The sequence below is a fragment of the Cajanus cajan genome, chromosome 4, assembly GCF_000230855.2.
Source record: "Cajanus cajan strain Asha chromosome 4, NIPB_CcT2T_4, whole genome shotgun sequence".
NCBI classification, from domain to species: Eukaryota; Viridiplantae; Streptophyta; class Magnoliopsida; order Fabales; family Fabaceae; genus Cajanus; species Cajanus cajan.
In genome coordinates, this window is record NC_138520.1 from 27,536,616 (window position 1) to 27,551,697 (window position 15,082).

Genomic DNA, 15,082 nt, shown 5'->3' on the forward strand with positions numbered 1-15,082 from the left:
ACAAAAATCAATGAGAATGATATCCGTTGAATTTCTCATATGTCTTTGTATCCTATTTTACGTTTCATATAGATAACACGTCTTCCTTGTAAATAATAAATAAGAATAAAAAGGGAAACCTAACCTGTGCGTGTTAATCAAATAATGAGATCACTAGTAATCAAGTGCAAACTCAATACATCAAATTGAAAGCACTTAAAAAACCAGTGATTGTGCAAGAAGACTGGGGGACATAACACGCCCAAATTGACAATTCAAACACCAAGAGTTCCCCATGCAAAAATGACAATTGTCGGGATAGGAGGAATGCTCAAGAATGGACGAATCCTTGCTTCTAGAGAATTACAACAAAACCCAATTGAAGAATAAAGGCATTGCATGACAAAAACCCGCTAGGACGAAAACTCGTAAAGGGCGTCCTAGGCAAAAATTAGGGTAAAGGAAAAAGAATCAAAATCCCGATAGGATACGTCCTATGCAAAAGTTAGGGATACATAAAAAAAAAAAGCATTGTCTGCTTGAGTTGGAAATCAAAAGGCGATTTTTGGGTATTCCCTTCAAAAAGTAAGAATTCACAGAGGTTTCACTCCAAATGAAAACACCGACGTTCAAGCAAGTGGAAAGGTTTTCTATTGAAATCATCAAATCATTCATGACTCTTTAGGGGGCAACCTCTGTCTATCTCTCTGTGTATGAATCACGAACTCGGGGCATGCCCGGGCCTTCGAGCTTTGTTAAAGGGGCACGTGTAAATTGAAAGTACTGTTTTAAATGCCATAACACTCTTTTGCTTCTCTTCTCCCTCTAAATATCCACTCTAGGCCTCATCCATCAACCCTTAACAAACAAAATGTATTTGCAACAAAGATGTTACTCAATAATAGCATGGAAAGGATAACAAAGGAACAACCAGGAATTCAAACATGACTAGGGTTTGATAAAATAAAGACATCCCATACCTCAAGAATGCTGCAAAAATGAAGGCCCGGCAGGAAACCCACTAAGGGGGCTGCGTAAAAGTTAGGGTAAGATCTGCTAGGCAACCCACAAGTAAAAATGGGTAACCTAGGCAAAATAAAAGATCAAAAGAAAATGTCCGCTAGGGAAAATATCTCAAGTAACCTAGGCAAAAGTCAGGACGTCAAAGCAGCGACCTGAGTTGAAAACCGAAAGGCAGATCAGGGGATCATCTAAACAAAGCACAACCCTAAGTCATCACTCCACTTTCCAAAAAGGCTAAAAAACAATGATAGCTTCCTTGTAGCAAATACATTTTGTTTGATAACCCTAAATACTAAAGCCCACCTCGGCGAGCCATTCTTCTAAAAAACCCTTTTGGAAAAAGCATCCATTCTAACAACCCTTCTAAAAAAAAAATATATACAAACATCCATTCTTCTAAAAAATCCTTTTTGGGAAAAACATTCATTCTAATAACCCCTATGAAAAAATACAAACATCCCTTCTTTCTTTTCTCTTAACCCTTATGGCATTAAAATGGTACTGAAAAGATACACGGAAAATGCACAGTGAATACTCACAGAGGGAAGGCCGAGATGTCCTCAAACAGAGGTTAGAGACGCTTGACCACACATAGACTGGATAGTCAAGGAGCCACTAAAGCTTGGGCTCAAAAGAACATATCCCGACAGTAATCAAGATTGGCATGGATAGAAAGAAATCGTCAACATTAACCTTAACACGTATAGGTTAATTTCCCGACAAAAAAAAAATTGAATTGCATATTTAGGAAACAAACCCATGAGCATAAACTACATCGCATGCATAAGGGCATATGGAAGGGCGTTACACAAAAAGAATATAAATAAAAGAATCATTCTTATCTTGCATTTTCATTGCATCCATGCATCCATGCATTCTACTTGCTATGAGTCAGAAGGGGTTATCAAGATGAAGCCCAAGTTAAATAGCCAACCATGAGTTAAAGCGGTGACAGACAACAACCCCAAGTGATTCTATGTGTCCACTAAGCAAAGACATATCAACAATGGAATTGAATGAAATCGACCAAGCAAGCAAGCCTATAAGCATGAAGAGGCCATCACGCCTTACTCCTCAACCGAATGAAGGATGATCTAAGAGAATGCCAAGACCAGGAATGACTTCCTAACCAGAGCCAGGAGTGGCTTCCAAAGTAATACTCATCAATAAAGATTCAACAAATAACATCATGGGAATAGATACCTCCACCAATGATGACAATAAAAAAAATGAGAAAAAGGCAAACTTCACAATGTTGAAAAAGCCGAAGCATTTAAGAAAAAAAATAGCAAAAAAGGCAAGCTTCAAATATGAAAGAGCCGAAACTAAATAAAAATGAAGTTCAGGAAAAAACCCTACCACAAGCAGACGCCTGGAGAGGCATCACAATACTCACCTTGACAAGAACAACACCAAACACTTACCAGCCATCCCACAACATTGCGCCTGGAGAGGTATCACAATACTCACATGGCAGGGGCAACACTAGAATCTCTGTCACCCATCATTTACTCCTTTGCCCACCATCACAAGGGCACCACCTACCAGCAATCCTCGTCTTCATCAGACGTCCTCCCAAAGAAAAGGGGAATCACATCATCATCAGCAGCAGGCAGCCTGGAGAGGCCAAGCATAATAATACTCATCATTTACTCCTTTGCCCACCGTCACAAGGGCACCACTTACTAGCAATCCTCGTCTTCATCAGACGTCCTCCCATAAAAAAAGGGGCAATCGCATCATCAACATCAGCAGGCAGCCTGGAGAGGCTAGGCATAATAATACTCAGCATTCAGCAGGCGGCCTGGAGAGGCTAGGCATAATAATACTCAGCATTCAGCAGGTGGCCTGGAGAGGCTAGGCATAAAATACTCAGCATTCAGCAGGCGGCCTGGAGAGGCAGGCATAATAATACTCAACATTCAGCAGGCGGCCTGGAGAGGCAGGCATAATAATACTCACCGTTCAGCAGGCGGCCTGGAAAGGCTAGGCATAATAATACTCAACATTCAGTAGGCGGCCTGGAGAGGCTGGCACAATAATACTCACAATATCAGCAAGCGGCCTGAAGAGGCCGGCACAATAATACCCACAATATCAGCAGGCGGCTTGGAGAGGCTAGCACAACAATACTCAACATCAGCAGGTTGAAGAACCGGATCTCCACCTCACTATCAAAAGAGAAACAATGAAGCTTCTACTCGAAGACTGAAGATCAGGTGTACAGTTTGTCAACCTTGTTACCCAATAGAGTACGCAATCAATGCTCAACTTCTCTAAAGGGTGAGGTTACAAGCAAATACATTTGTCCAAGGGAAGCAACGTAGAAGCATCAACACAGAGACGAGAAGAAGACCCGGACGAAATATCTACGTCTTTACTTGCCTTTGGAAAAGCAACACAACTATTCCAAAGGACAAGTAAAGAGGGGCAGTTGTAGACACCCAATTTCGTCCGGGGGCATACAAACAAGATAGGACATCAGAGGGCCCAAAAACCCAAATTAACTTTTTTTCGTGGCCCGGAACGGGCCGTTCCAAAATCGGAACGGGCCGTTCCCAAGTCTGGAACGGGCCGTTCTCGAATTGGAACGGGCCGTTCCAAGGCTTCTCAATGGCCTAAAAATTCAATTCCGGAACAGGCCGTTCCAATACCGGAATGGTGCGTTCCAATATCAGAACGGGCCGTTCCAATACCAGAATGGGCCGTTCTGTTTTCAGAACGGGCCGTTCCAATGGTACGTAATTTGAACGTAATGTTTGAATCCGGAACGGGCCATTCGGAATCCAGAACGGGCCGTTCCGGCCCACATCTGATGCCTATAAATTGAAGCCTCGGGCACAGTTCTCAGGGGCGGCCAGAGAAATTTTGAATAAGACTCCTTTGAGCACGAAAATTCTCTATCTCTCTCCCTTCTATTGTATTTCTTGAGATTTGTGTCGCATCTCTTTTTTCTCTCCCCTTCCTATTGTATTTCTTGAGATCTGTGAGGCATATTGTAGTGTGAAAGGTCGCCAGAAAGCACCTTTTTCATATTTGAAGATTCAATAAAGCTCATTCAAGAGGTATTTCAATCAATCTTCCTCTCTCTATTTTATTTTGTTATCTTTAATAAATATTGTTATATTAAAAGCAATCATGTAGACATTTTTTAGTTTATTGTATAATTTAAATTTCAAGCATGTAAATAGATATATTAATAAAGGGGATTAAATATTTAAATTATTAATTCTTATCACGTTAACTTCATCATAGGGTACCGATTGAGGGCGCTGTAGGGGTGCTTAATACCTTCCCTACACGTAACCGACCCCCGAACCCAATTCTGGTTATCAAGGCCATTATTGGATTTTTAAAAATCTTTTCTTTTTCCAATGTTTTGAGTAAAATATTGGTGGCGACTCCATGAACTCATTTTTCAAAACCATTAATTGAGGATTAGTCTGGTGTCCGGGCATTCCTTAATTAATGAGATCTTTAAAAGGATGTCTAAACCATAGGTCGCAAGATCGGAAATTTTCGGGTTGCGACAAGGCAATAGTATATGATATAAAGGGAAAGTGTATCCTAAGAGGTGTTCCACTAAAAATGCTAAAAGATTGTCTAAACTAAAAGGACTAGACTCTCTAATGCTAAGGATAGGATCCTCCCCATGGTGAAGTCTAGGTGTATAACTAAAACCTACAAAGGTAAAAAGACTAAAACTATAGCACACTAATGTATTAGTCCTAAGAATTAAAATATCTTGTTGGAGGTACCTGTAACGACCCGCCTTAGGCCGTCACATCAACAACCAATATGACAACTAAAATAAAATAATATATAATGAAGAAAATAGAGCAAAGGCCAGCTACACTAGAGTGAAAATATTTAAAAACGAGTTAATTGTTTTCAGCATGTAAAACATAACTTTATAAAAGTCATCATAAGTAAGGTCATACAGTCATCCAAAAAGATAATATATGTACAACATCATGAAAACATCAAAAGGAACACCCTAGGTGCTAGTCAAGCTCTAAGTCTAGCCACTTCTCAAAGCAGCTACCAAAAGACTCCTTGTCATCCCAAAGCCTCACACATGATCTGCTCCCCCACATAGTGAGATCATCACAATCCACTTCATGGAAATATAAGGGTTAACACGTATAAAACCAACCATAGTACAATAAAATGAAATATCATTAAACTAGATATTCATCAACAACTTTTATCCATACCAAGGGAATGACAACATTATAACAAGTCATTTCCATGCCAATTATAAACCAATCCAAAATCCAATGTATACACATCCATGCCAATGCATACATATTCTATAATAATAAAGAATCCATAACCAATGTATACAATCCATACCAAATGCATACATATTCCACATCTAAACCAAAGTCACACCACTGTATAATCCCGTGAAGTAGCCAACACATCCAAACCAAACGTTGACCTCAACACATCCAAACCAAGTGTTGAATTCGTGAACATGTCACCTGCCCATGTCACACACCTAACCTCTCATGGAAAATATACAGTTGGGTTATATCGTCACGTAACCCTGGGGATCGCGGCCACTTCATCCATCGCTATGACTCGGCCTTGCCCTCATACCGGTAGCAAATAGAATACTTAGAGGAGTACTTCAGAATCCACCTAACATTTGAAGTGGTTTATTATATAATATTTGGAAAAGTTTCATATTGGAATCCTCGCCATGGGACTCCCAAATTCCATATTTTCCCAAAGATTATATCCTGATCTCACCAAGAGATCTCCCAATCCATACCATAACCTTACTCCTCTAAGTCTTATTAGCTTTCCAAACCAAACACACATAGAATATTACATAATTACATACAAACTTTTCCATAATCATGCCAACTTAACTAAATCACTCCTTATGAAATGACAACCTTCGCTAAAATAGTCATATCTAGAGTTCTAGAGCTCCTTCTTGGGTGATTCCAATGCCATTGAAAAGCTGACATCCAAGGCTACAACTTTCATGAAGACTTAAAGACCAACCTACTCACGTCTGGCGCACTAATATCCCGTCCGGCGCAAAACTCAAACAGAGACCTACAAAGGTCTCAGCGCCCGACGCATTTATTCTACGCCCGACGCAATTCCAGACAGAGACTCCCAATGAGTCTCTACGCCCAGCGTGCTCAGATCACGCCCAGCGTAATATCAATAACCAAAACACAAGGACCACGTCTGATAGTGCGCCCGGCGTGATTCACCCAGGGATTTCCATTTCAAATTGCGCCCGGCACGACTAGCCTCGAGCCCGACGCGATTTGGCAATGGTGGTCCCTGATGAATTCACGCCCGACGCCAAGAACTATGCCTGGCTCATTTACTACCAGAAACCCTCGAAAACCTCAAAAATTTCTTCCTAACATGAATCCAATTAAAATTACACGAGTTCAAATCATTACAAAGCATAAATACTATCCAAAAACAACATATTAAGCAATGAAATCAAGTCTTAACCACTAATTCATGGAAATCATGAAGAAACCCCAACCAAAACCCTTTCCCCTCAATCCATCCTTAATCATGCATAAATCATGGAATCAATGTGATATTTCAAACCCATACATACCAGATTAAGTCTTATAAGTACTACCCTTACCTTAGAAACCTCAGAAATGCAAGGTTTGGACAAAACCCTCAAATCCCAACTCAAACTTTAATCCCCTTTTTTCAAGGCTTTAGAGGCCAAATCTCTTAAAACTCTAGTTGTGAAGATTGATCCTAGCTTGATAAACTTCCCAAATGTGTCCTCAGCTTCCCTCCGGACCAGAGCCTCTCTCTCTACTTCCTCTCTCTAGAAATTGTCTCTGTTTGACAAATGAGACCCTCTAGTCCTAAGTCTCTATATATAGCCATTTTCCAAAATTTTTAAATTTCACCCTTAGCACCTATTTACCTTAAATACCCTACTCCTTGCAGTATTTCAACTCCCTAAGCTCTAAAACAACCTCAAATTCACATAGAAAGACCATATTTATCCTATGCTCCATTCCTCCAATGTCCTATCATTCCTATTCCTTTTGCATGCAATACTCACAATTCACCACCATATGAAGTGCAACATGTATAAACATACAAACAAACATCACTTTCAGATACATATGCTTGGAATAATGAGTTGCATGCCACCATACTTCACTTAACTAAGATGAGAAGGAAGGTGATCAGTCTTCTTTCCTCTTAGTACCAATTTAGTATAATGGTGTACAATGCATCATTCACCACATTCAGGATACACATGCTTGTATAAACATCTCAAAACATCAACATTTCATCTCATAATATAAAATCACTTCTTGTAGACCCCTAAAATTATCCGGGTCGGAAATAAGACTCGAAGACTCTCAAAGATCAATGGAAAGTCAGCCAAAAGGACTCCCAGAAGACCATAGGATGACTATCTGTAGGTTTAGAGGTCTTAGAGTAGCTAAAAATAAGAAAGTGAGAGGAGTGGAGCTCAATACGGCCTCTTTGGAGCTCAGTACGGCCCGTATTGCATTTTTGAACTGCAATACGGCCGTACTGAAACCAATACGGCCGTATTGATGTTTTTGAACCTCAATACGGCCGTATTGAATTCAATACGGCCGTATTGAAGTTCAAAACTTCAATACGGGCCGTATTGACACCAGGGGCCGTACTGCGCCTCACCCCTATAAATAAGACGTCATTTGGACGTCATTGGACACTTTTTCACACAGTTTTGACTCTCTCCTTGAGTATTCTGGGGTTTTTGAGCAGTGTTCTGCCCTAGAAATCACTCTGAGAGTCAATCCGACGAAGTTCTTGAGTCACGAGCCATTTGCTTGAGTCTCGAACTTAGTCGAAGGGAAATCTTTTGGATTTCCATAGTCAAAAATTATTTTTTAGGAAGGAGCGAGCGAGCTTGTAGAGGGAGGGAGCGCCAAAAAGCCTCCTAAACTTCATTGATATATAAAAAGCACGCTTCAAGAGGTTTCTTCTCTAAAAATCCCTTCTTTTACCGCTTTCTGATTGTTGCATATTTAAATTCGTCATCATGTAGATATTTAATATATAATCGCTTATAATAAATAGGGGTAATTTAGTAATTTTACGCTATTATTTAATAAATAATCCGTCATAGGGAACCCTAATGGGGCGTTGTGGGGGTGCTAACACCTTCCCCGCACGTAACCGACTCCCTTACCCAACTCTGGTTGTAATGGCCAAAGTTGATTTATAAAATCAATTGCCTTATCCCTTTTTCCAATGTTTTGAGTAAAACATTGGTGGCGACTCTAAGAACCCTTCTTTTTACGAAAACCACTAATCCATGGAGGGTCCCGCTTGGGATTAACATGGATTGGTGAATCATTTAATAAAATTGTTAGCTCGACAAGGTCTCAGTTTGAGAATAAGTCGTTCTAGCAATCCACCATTTTCAAAACTTAAAAAGAGTACGACCATCGTCGCGATTGCCAAGGTCCGTTTCGGCGGGTGGCGACAGATGGCGACTCCGCTGGGAAAGCCTCGAGAGTCAGTCCCATTTAGTGATGGATTATTTCTAAAATAATAGTTTAAAATTACTTCATTACCCCTCGCTTGTATGATAACATGCTTTATCTATGTGGCTTTTAATAACTGTTGAATGTTTAAATTTTTGCAATTGTTTGAAATAAAAACTGCACACAAACCTTTGCACACAACAGTTCCCTCTATACCCGGGGGCATGAGTGGAAAGCCATAGGGAGTGGATGTTAGTACGGTCGGTTGTCGAATGGGTCTATAGGTGCCCGTAGACCGTTGTCGGAAAGCATCACTCAAGGTGAAAACCATGAACTCAAGTCCGACAGTGCGTTGGAACTTTCCATTGACTTACGACGAGAGGAATTGGGTCCCTATAATGGGGGCACCTTGGGGGCCTCAGACCGGTGAGAACAGTTAGAACCTCCTTGAATATGCACTTTTCTGCAGGATACCCCTACCTCGTGATTCGCTCGTGACTGTTCGTGGATGAGTGAATTGTTTGTGTATAGGTTTATGTGATATTGTTTGTGCATTAATAAAACCTCGTGATAAGGTCTAAGAATAATCCCCATGCATGAAAATACCATGACATGAGAGGAAAAACCATGTGTGAAAATATAATAAAAGTAAGGAGCATGTACATCATTACCAATAAGACATCATGCATCCTCATAAACCATGCATTTTAGGTTCACCAATACCTCTTGACATGAGTAAAAGAGACCCATAATTATTGAGATTCTCCGTTGGGGAGGGATCATAAGTCAAGGAGGGTGGTAACACTCTGTTTTAAAAAGGCAGCGCCTTAAAAATGGAGGGTTATCAAGCCCATGTCAAGAGCGTATTCATCCCATAAATAAACTAATTAAACATTCATTTTAGAAAGTGGCTGGTCATCTCTCTGTCCTCACACGCGCGTAGAAAATCAAGAAGATGGAAGCGCTGGAGGACCAAAATAAGAAGCTTACAGCCGAGCTCTCACAGCTCAAAGAACAAATGGCGCAAATGATGGAACTCATGCGTCACCATAATGTACATGGGTCTCACCACAGTGACCATGAGTCCCATCATCATGAGGAAGAGGAGCACGAGGAAGAACCTCCACGAGCTGTACCCCTTGGGGCGGGGATCATGATTAAAGAGCCCGAGGTTTCAAAGGAACAATTCCATGCTCTTGAGGATCGACTAAGAGCTATGGAGGGGCATGATTTTGACATCAAAGATGCCGCCGACATGTGCTTGGTGAGGGACATCCAATTCCCTCCCAAATTTAAAGTGCCAGATTTCCCAAAATATGTGGGATCGACTTGCCCCAAAAGTCATCTCACCATGTATTGCCGAAAAATGGCTGCATATGCTACCAATGAAAAGCTCTTGATCCATTGCTTCCAAGAGAGCTTGGCTGACACCGCACTCAATTGGTATATGCAGCTGGATGGAAGTCAAGTGTGCACATGGAGGCTGTAACATCTCAGTTTTCAACATGATTATTACTATTATTATTATTATTGTCATTATTACTATGTGGTATTTGGTCATAATTTGGTGGTTATATTTTACTTCAATTATAGATAATTCACACTCCATTTATGCTTAGAAAGATATGTGTGTTGTTAGATCTAATTAGATAGTTGTGAAATTTTTTTTTAAGAATCATTTCTCGCTGGGCTGACTGACTAGTCTCAGTGTCCGAGGCATAACTTGGGCTGTGATGGTCCAAATGATGCAAAATTGGTGTCAATGGAAATCTAAGAGAAAAACGCACAACTTTTGCAGAAATAGCCATTTGCAAAATCGGTCGTTTAGGAGGTCAAAATTGGACTTTTATTGATACAATTGTTTCTCGTTGGGCTGATTGGCAAGCCTCGGTTTTTGGGGTATAACTTGGTCGGTGGTTGTTCAAATGATACAAACTTGGTGGCTATGGAAAGATAAGAGAAAATCCTACAACTTTCATGAAGGAAATATTTTCAGATTCGGCTGTCTATAAGGTCCAAATCAGTAGCCAAAGTCGGTGCGGAAAAGAACATGGCACCAACTCCATTAATTCACACCAACTCCATTAATTCATCCCACCAACTTCTATAATTCATTCCACTAATTCATTCCACTTAGTTTTGTCTATCTTTTTCTCCATTATTTTACATTTTTTAATGTGTTTTGGAGGCTATAAATAGGCCTTCACTTCTCCATTGCAAACCATCCCAAGAAATACTTCTCATCCCTCAATTCTCATTCTCTCTTCTCTTATACTCTCTTCTTTCCCTCTTCTTCTCTTTGAAGACCAAGAGAAATCCAGAGGAAGAGGTTCTGTCCTAATTTTAGCTCCGGTCCCTGTTTTAGACGGAAGGAGCCTTGGGGAGGCAGCTGTGCTATAGTCTCAGTTTCTGCCCGAGTTTCAGTTCAGGATTATCCAAGTAAGGGTGGTATTTATAAAATTAATCTAGTATACTAAGTAAGGGTGGTATTTATAAAATTAATCTAGTATACTAAGTAAGGGTGGTATTTATAAAATTAATCTAGTATACTAAGTAAGGGTGGTATTTATAAAATTAATCTAGTATACTAAGTAAGGGTGGTATTTATAAAATTAATCTAGTATGCTAAGTAAGGGTAGTACTTATAAGACTTAATCTAGTATACATGAGCATGATAGGAGTAGTATAACTTTTAATATGCTATTTTGTTTGTATGAAGGTTGTTATTTATTTAAGTTGATGGTTGTTATTTATTCAAGTTGGTGGTTGTTTTGGATATTTAATTTGGCATGGTTATGATTATATTTATATATATAATTATGAAGTATGTTATGTGTATGTGGTTTGGAAAAGTAAATAGAACTGAGAGGAGTAAGGTTATGGATGGGAGATCTCTTGGTGAGATCAAGGATATAATCTTTGGAGAAAATATGGAATTTCGGAATCCCATTGTGAGGATTTCCAATTTGGAACTTTTCCAAGGATTATATAGTAAACCACTTCAGATGTTAGGTGGATTCTGAAGTACTCCTCTAAGTATCTATTTGCTACCGGTATGGGTCTGGGTCGAGTCATACCGATGGATGAGGTGACCCCACCAGGGTTACGTGACGACGTAATCCAACTGTATACTTTCCATGAGAGGTTAGGCGTGAGACATGGGTTGCTGACATGTTTCACCGTATCAACACTTGGTTTGGATAGGTGTTGAGGCCAACATTTGGTTTGGATGTGTTGGTTACATCATGGATTATACGGTGGTGTGACTTTGCTTTGGATGTGGATTATGTATACATATGGTATGGATTGTATACTAGGGTTATGGATTTCTTTAATTAATATGTATGCTATTGGTTTATATCTATCTTGGAAATACATGTTGGTTTGAACAAATAATTGTTAAATGATATTTATACTATGGTTGGTTTTATACGTGCTAACCCTTATGTTTCCATGTGGTGGAACTGTGATGATCTCACTATGTGGGGGAGCAGATCAGGTGTGAAGCCATAGGATAGCAAGGAGTCTTCTGGGTAGCTGCTTTGAGAAGTGGCTAGGCTTAGAGCTTGACCAGCACCTAGGGTGTTTCTGTTAATGGTTAATGTTAATATATTTTGGATGACTGTATGATTTTACTGAGAATGACTAATATACTTATGTTTGCTATTATGAAAACAATTTTTACACTCTAGCGTAGCTGGCTTTTGCTCTATTTTTTTTATTATAAATGCTCTTTTATTTTGGTTGGTTATTGATGTGATGACCTAAGGTGGGTCGTTACAATTTTGGTATCAGAGCTGGTCAAGTCTCTTTAGGGTTTGTGGGAAATGGTCTTGTTGCATTTCCGTTGTGTGGAAATGAAAGGAACTTCATGAGTTTCTTGATCTTGATTAGGAATTTCTTATGAGTTTTAGTGTAAACTCATAAAATTCCTTGATTTTTTTTAGGATGGTTGGTAGGGGAAATCATTCTAATTCTTCTTCAAGCATGGATGAGCGGCAAATTGCTCAAGCTATGGAGTTAATTGCTGCTGCTATTGGACAACAGAATACTTTGTTGGCTCAGATGGAGGCCAATCGGGCTGCAGCTGAGACAGCTAGGACTAACGTACCTGATGAGTATAGAGGCTTGTCAGAGTTTAGAAAAGGGAATCCTCCTCAATTCACAGGTGTTGATGGACCAGAAGTTGCTGACCAATGGATTGAAGAAATAGAGAAAATTTTCATGGTGATGCAATGCCCCGAGGAGAGGAAGCTTGTTTATGCTACTTATATGTTGGTGGGTGAGGCTAGCTGCTGGTGGAAAGGTGCTCAGGTTATGATGAAGGCCAGAGGGGAGGCGGTGAATTGGGAGAATTTTAAAAAGGTATTTCTGGAGAAATATTTTCCAGATAGCGCCAGATATGCTAAGGAAGCCGAGTTTTTGAGACTGCAACAAGGGAACATGTCAGTACAGGAGTACGTGGTCAAGTTTGAACACTTGGCTAGATACTATTCTCAAGCTATCACTGAAGCATGGAGATGCAGGAAGTTCAGTGAAGGTCTAAGATTTGAGCTGAAGAAAACCATTGTTCCTATGGGAATTATGGAATTCCCAATGCTGGTTGAAAAGGCAAAAACGGTTGAAAGATTTGAGGGAGGGAATAAAATGGTGAAAGGACCAGAAGGATCATCTGGAAGGGGGAAACAATCTCAAAAGAGACCATCCCAATTTCAGATTGGGAATGCTAATAAGAAACCCATGGGGACTACTACTACAGGAGCTGTTAGATGCTATACGTGTGGAGGCCCACGTATGATGAGGGACTGTCCTACAAAGAATTATGCGTGTTTTAAATGTGGCAAGGTGGGTCACATGGCTAAAGATTGCAATATCAGAAATGCTCCAGCTAGAGAGAACCAAAAGGTGGATCGACCTACTGTAGCAGGACGTGTTTTTGCCTTAACAAGTGTTGAAGCTGAAACATCATCTGAGCTAGTAAAGGGGAAGGGCAAAATTGATGGTAATGATATTTCTATTCTATTTGATTCTGGTGCATCACATTCTTTTATTTCTTACGAATGTGTGAGGAGATCAAAATTAGTTGTGAATTCCTTGAGTGTGGATCTAGTTGTTTCTACCCCAGCTTCAGGGTCTGTTTTGACTTCTGAGGTTTGTTTAGGATGTACAATAGAAGTAGAAGGGCGTTGTTATAAGGTGAACTTGTTTTGTTTACCTTTATCGGATTTGGATGTGATTTTAGGGATGGACTGGCTTTCTATCAATAAGATTTTGATAGATTGTTCAGAGAAGAGATTAATCTTTCCTGCTGTTAAACAGGAAAGGTTTATTTCTAATAGATAGGTGGATGGGTTGTTGAAGGATGGAGCTCTAGGGTTTATGATCCTATCCTTTATTAGTGTAGAGAATGAAAAATTGTTGAATAGTATTGAGGTTGTTAGAGAGTTTCCAGAAGTTTTTCCAGATGATATTCCTGGATTACCACCAAAGCGAGAGTTGGAGTTTAGTATTGATCTTATACCAGGGGCGGGACCAGTATCCATTTCTCCTTATAGAATGGCACCAGCAGAGTTGTCAGAATTGAAAAAGCAGATTGAAGAACTTTTGGAGAAGCAGATGATCAGACCTAGTGTCTCTCCGTGGGGAGCACCCGTGTTATTAGTAAAGAAGAAGGATGGTAGTATGAGGTTATGTGTAGATTATAGGCAGTTAAATAAACTGACAATCAAGAATAAGTACCCATTGCCAAGGATCGATGATTTGATGGATCAGTTAAAAGGAGCTTCTGTTTTCTCCAAGATTGATTTGAGGTCTGGGTATCACCAGATACGGGTAAAGGAGGAGGACATACCAAAGACTGCTTTCAGGACTCGGTATGGTCATTATGAGTATATTGTCATGCCTTTTGGAGTGACGAATGCTCCAGCTGTTTTCATGGATTATATGAATAGGATTTTCAGACCTTTTTTGGATAAGTTTGTTGTAGTATTCATTGATGATATTCTAGTTTACTCTAGATCTGTAGAAGAACACAGAGAACATTTGAGGATAGTTTTGCAAGTATTGAAGGAGAAACAATTATTTGCAAAATTATCAAAATGTGAGTTTTGGCTATCTGAAGTTAAGTTCTTGGGCCATGTAATATCTGGACAAGGAATTGCAGTTGATCCTACTAAGGTGGAAGCAGTTTTGAGGTGGGAGCGTCCGAAATCAGTTACTGAAGTTAGAGGTTTTGTGGGATTGGCTGGCTATTATAGAAGATTCATAGAAGGATTTTCTAAAATAGTTATGCCTTTAACACAGCTAACCAGGAAGGATCATCCCTTTGTATGGACGGAGGAGTGTGAAAGGAGTTTTCAAGAGTTAAAGGAAAAGCTGACGTCGTCTCCAGTGTTGATTTTGCCAGATCCTAATAAATCTTTTGAGGTTTATTGTGATGCATCTCATCAAGGTTTAGGATGTGTTCTTATGCAAGATAGGCAGGTTGTGGCCTATGCATCTAGGCAGTTAAAGACTCATGAACGGAATTATCCTACGCATGATCTAGAGTTGGCGGCGGTAGTTTTTGCTTTGAAGATTTG

At 39.9% G+C, this 15,082-nt stretch overlaps 1 protein-coding gene across 1 annotated transcript; it reads left to right on the forward strand.

The window, feature by feature from the left end:
• Nucleotides 1–9,981: 9,981 nt before the first annotated feature.
• On the forward strand, nucleotides 9,982–13,844 carry LOC145956769 (uncharacterized). The gene is made up of 2 exons (XM_083072444.1): nucleotides 9,982–10,940; nucleotides 11,996–13,844. Exon 2 carries the CDS (start codon nucleotides 12,450–12,452, stop codon nucleotides 13,842–13,844), a length of 1,395 nt encoding a protein of 464 aa, XP_082928570.1. The 5' UTR covers nucleotides 9,982–10,940; nucleotides 11,996–12,449.
• Nucleotides 13,845–15,082: the final 1,238 nt, after the last annotated feature.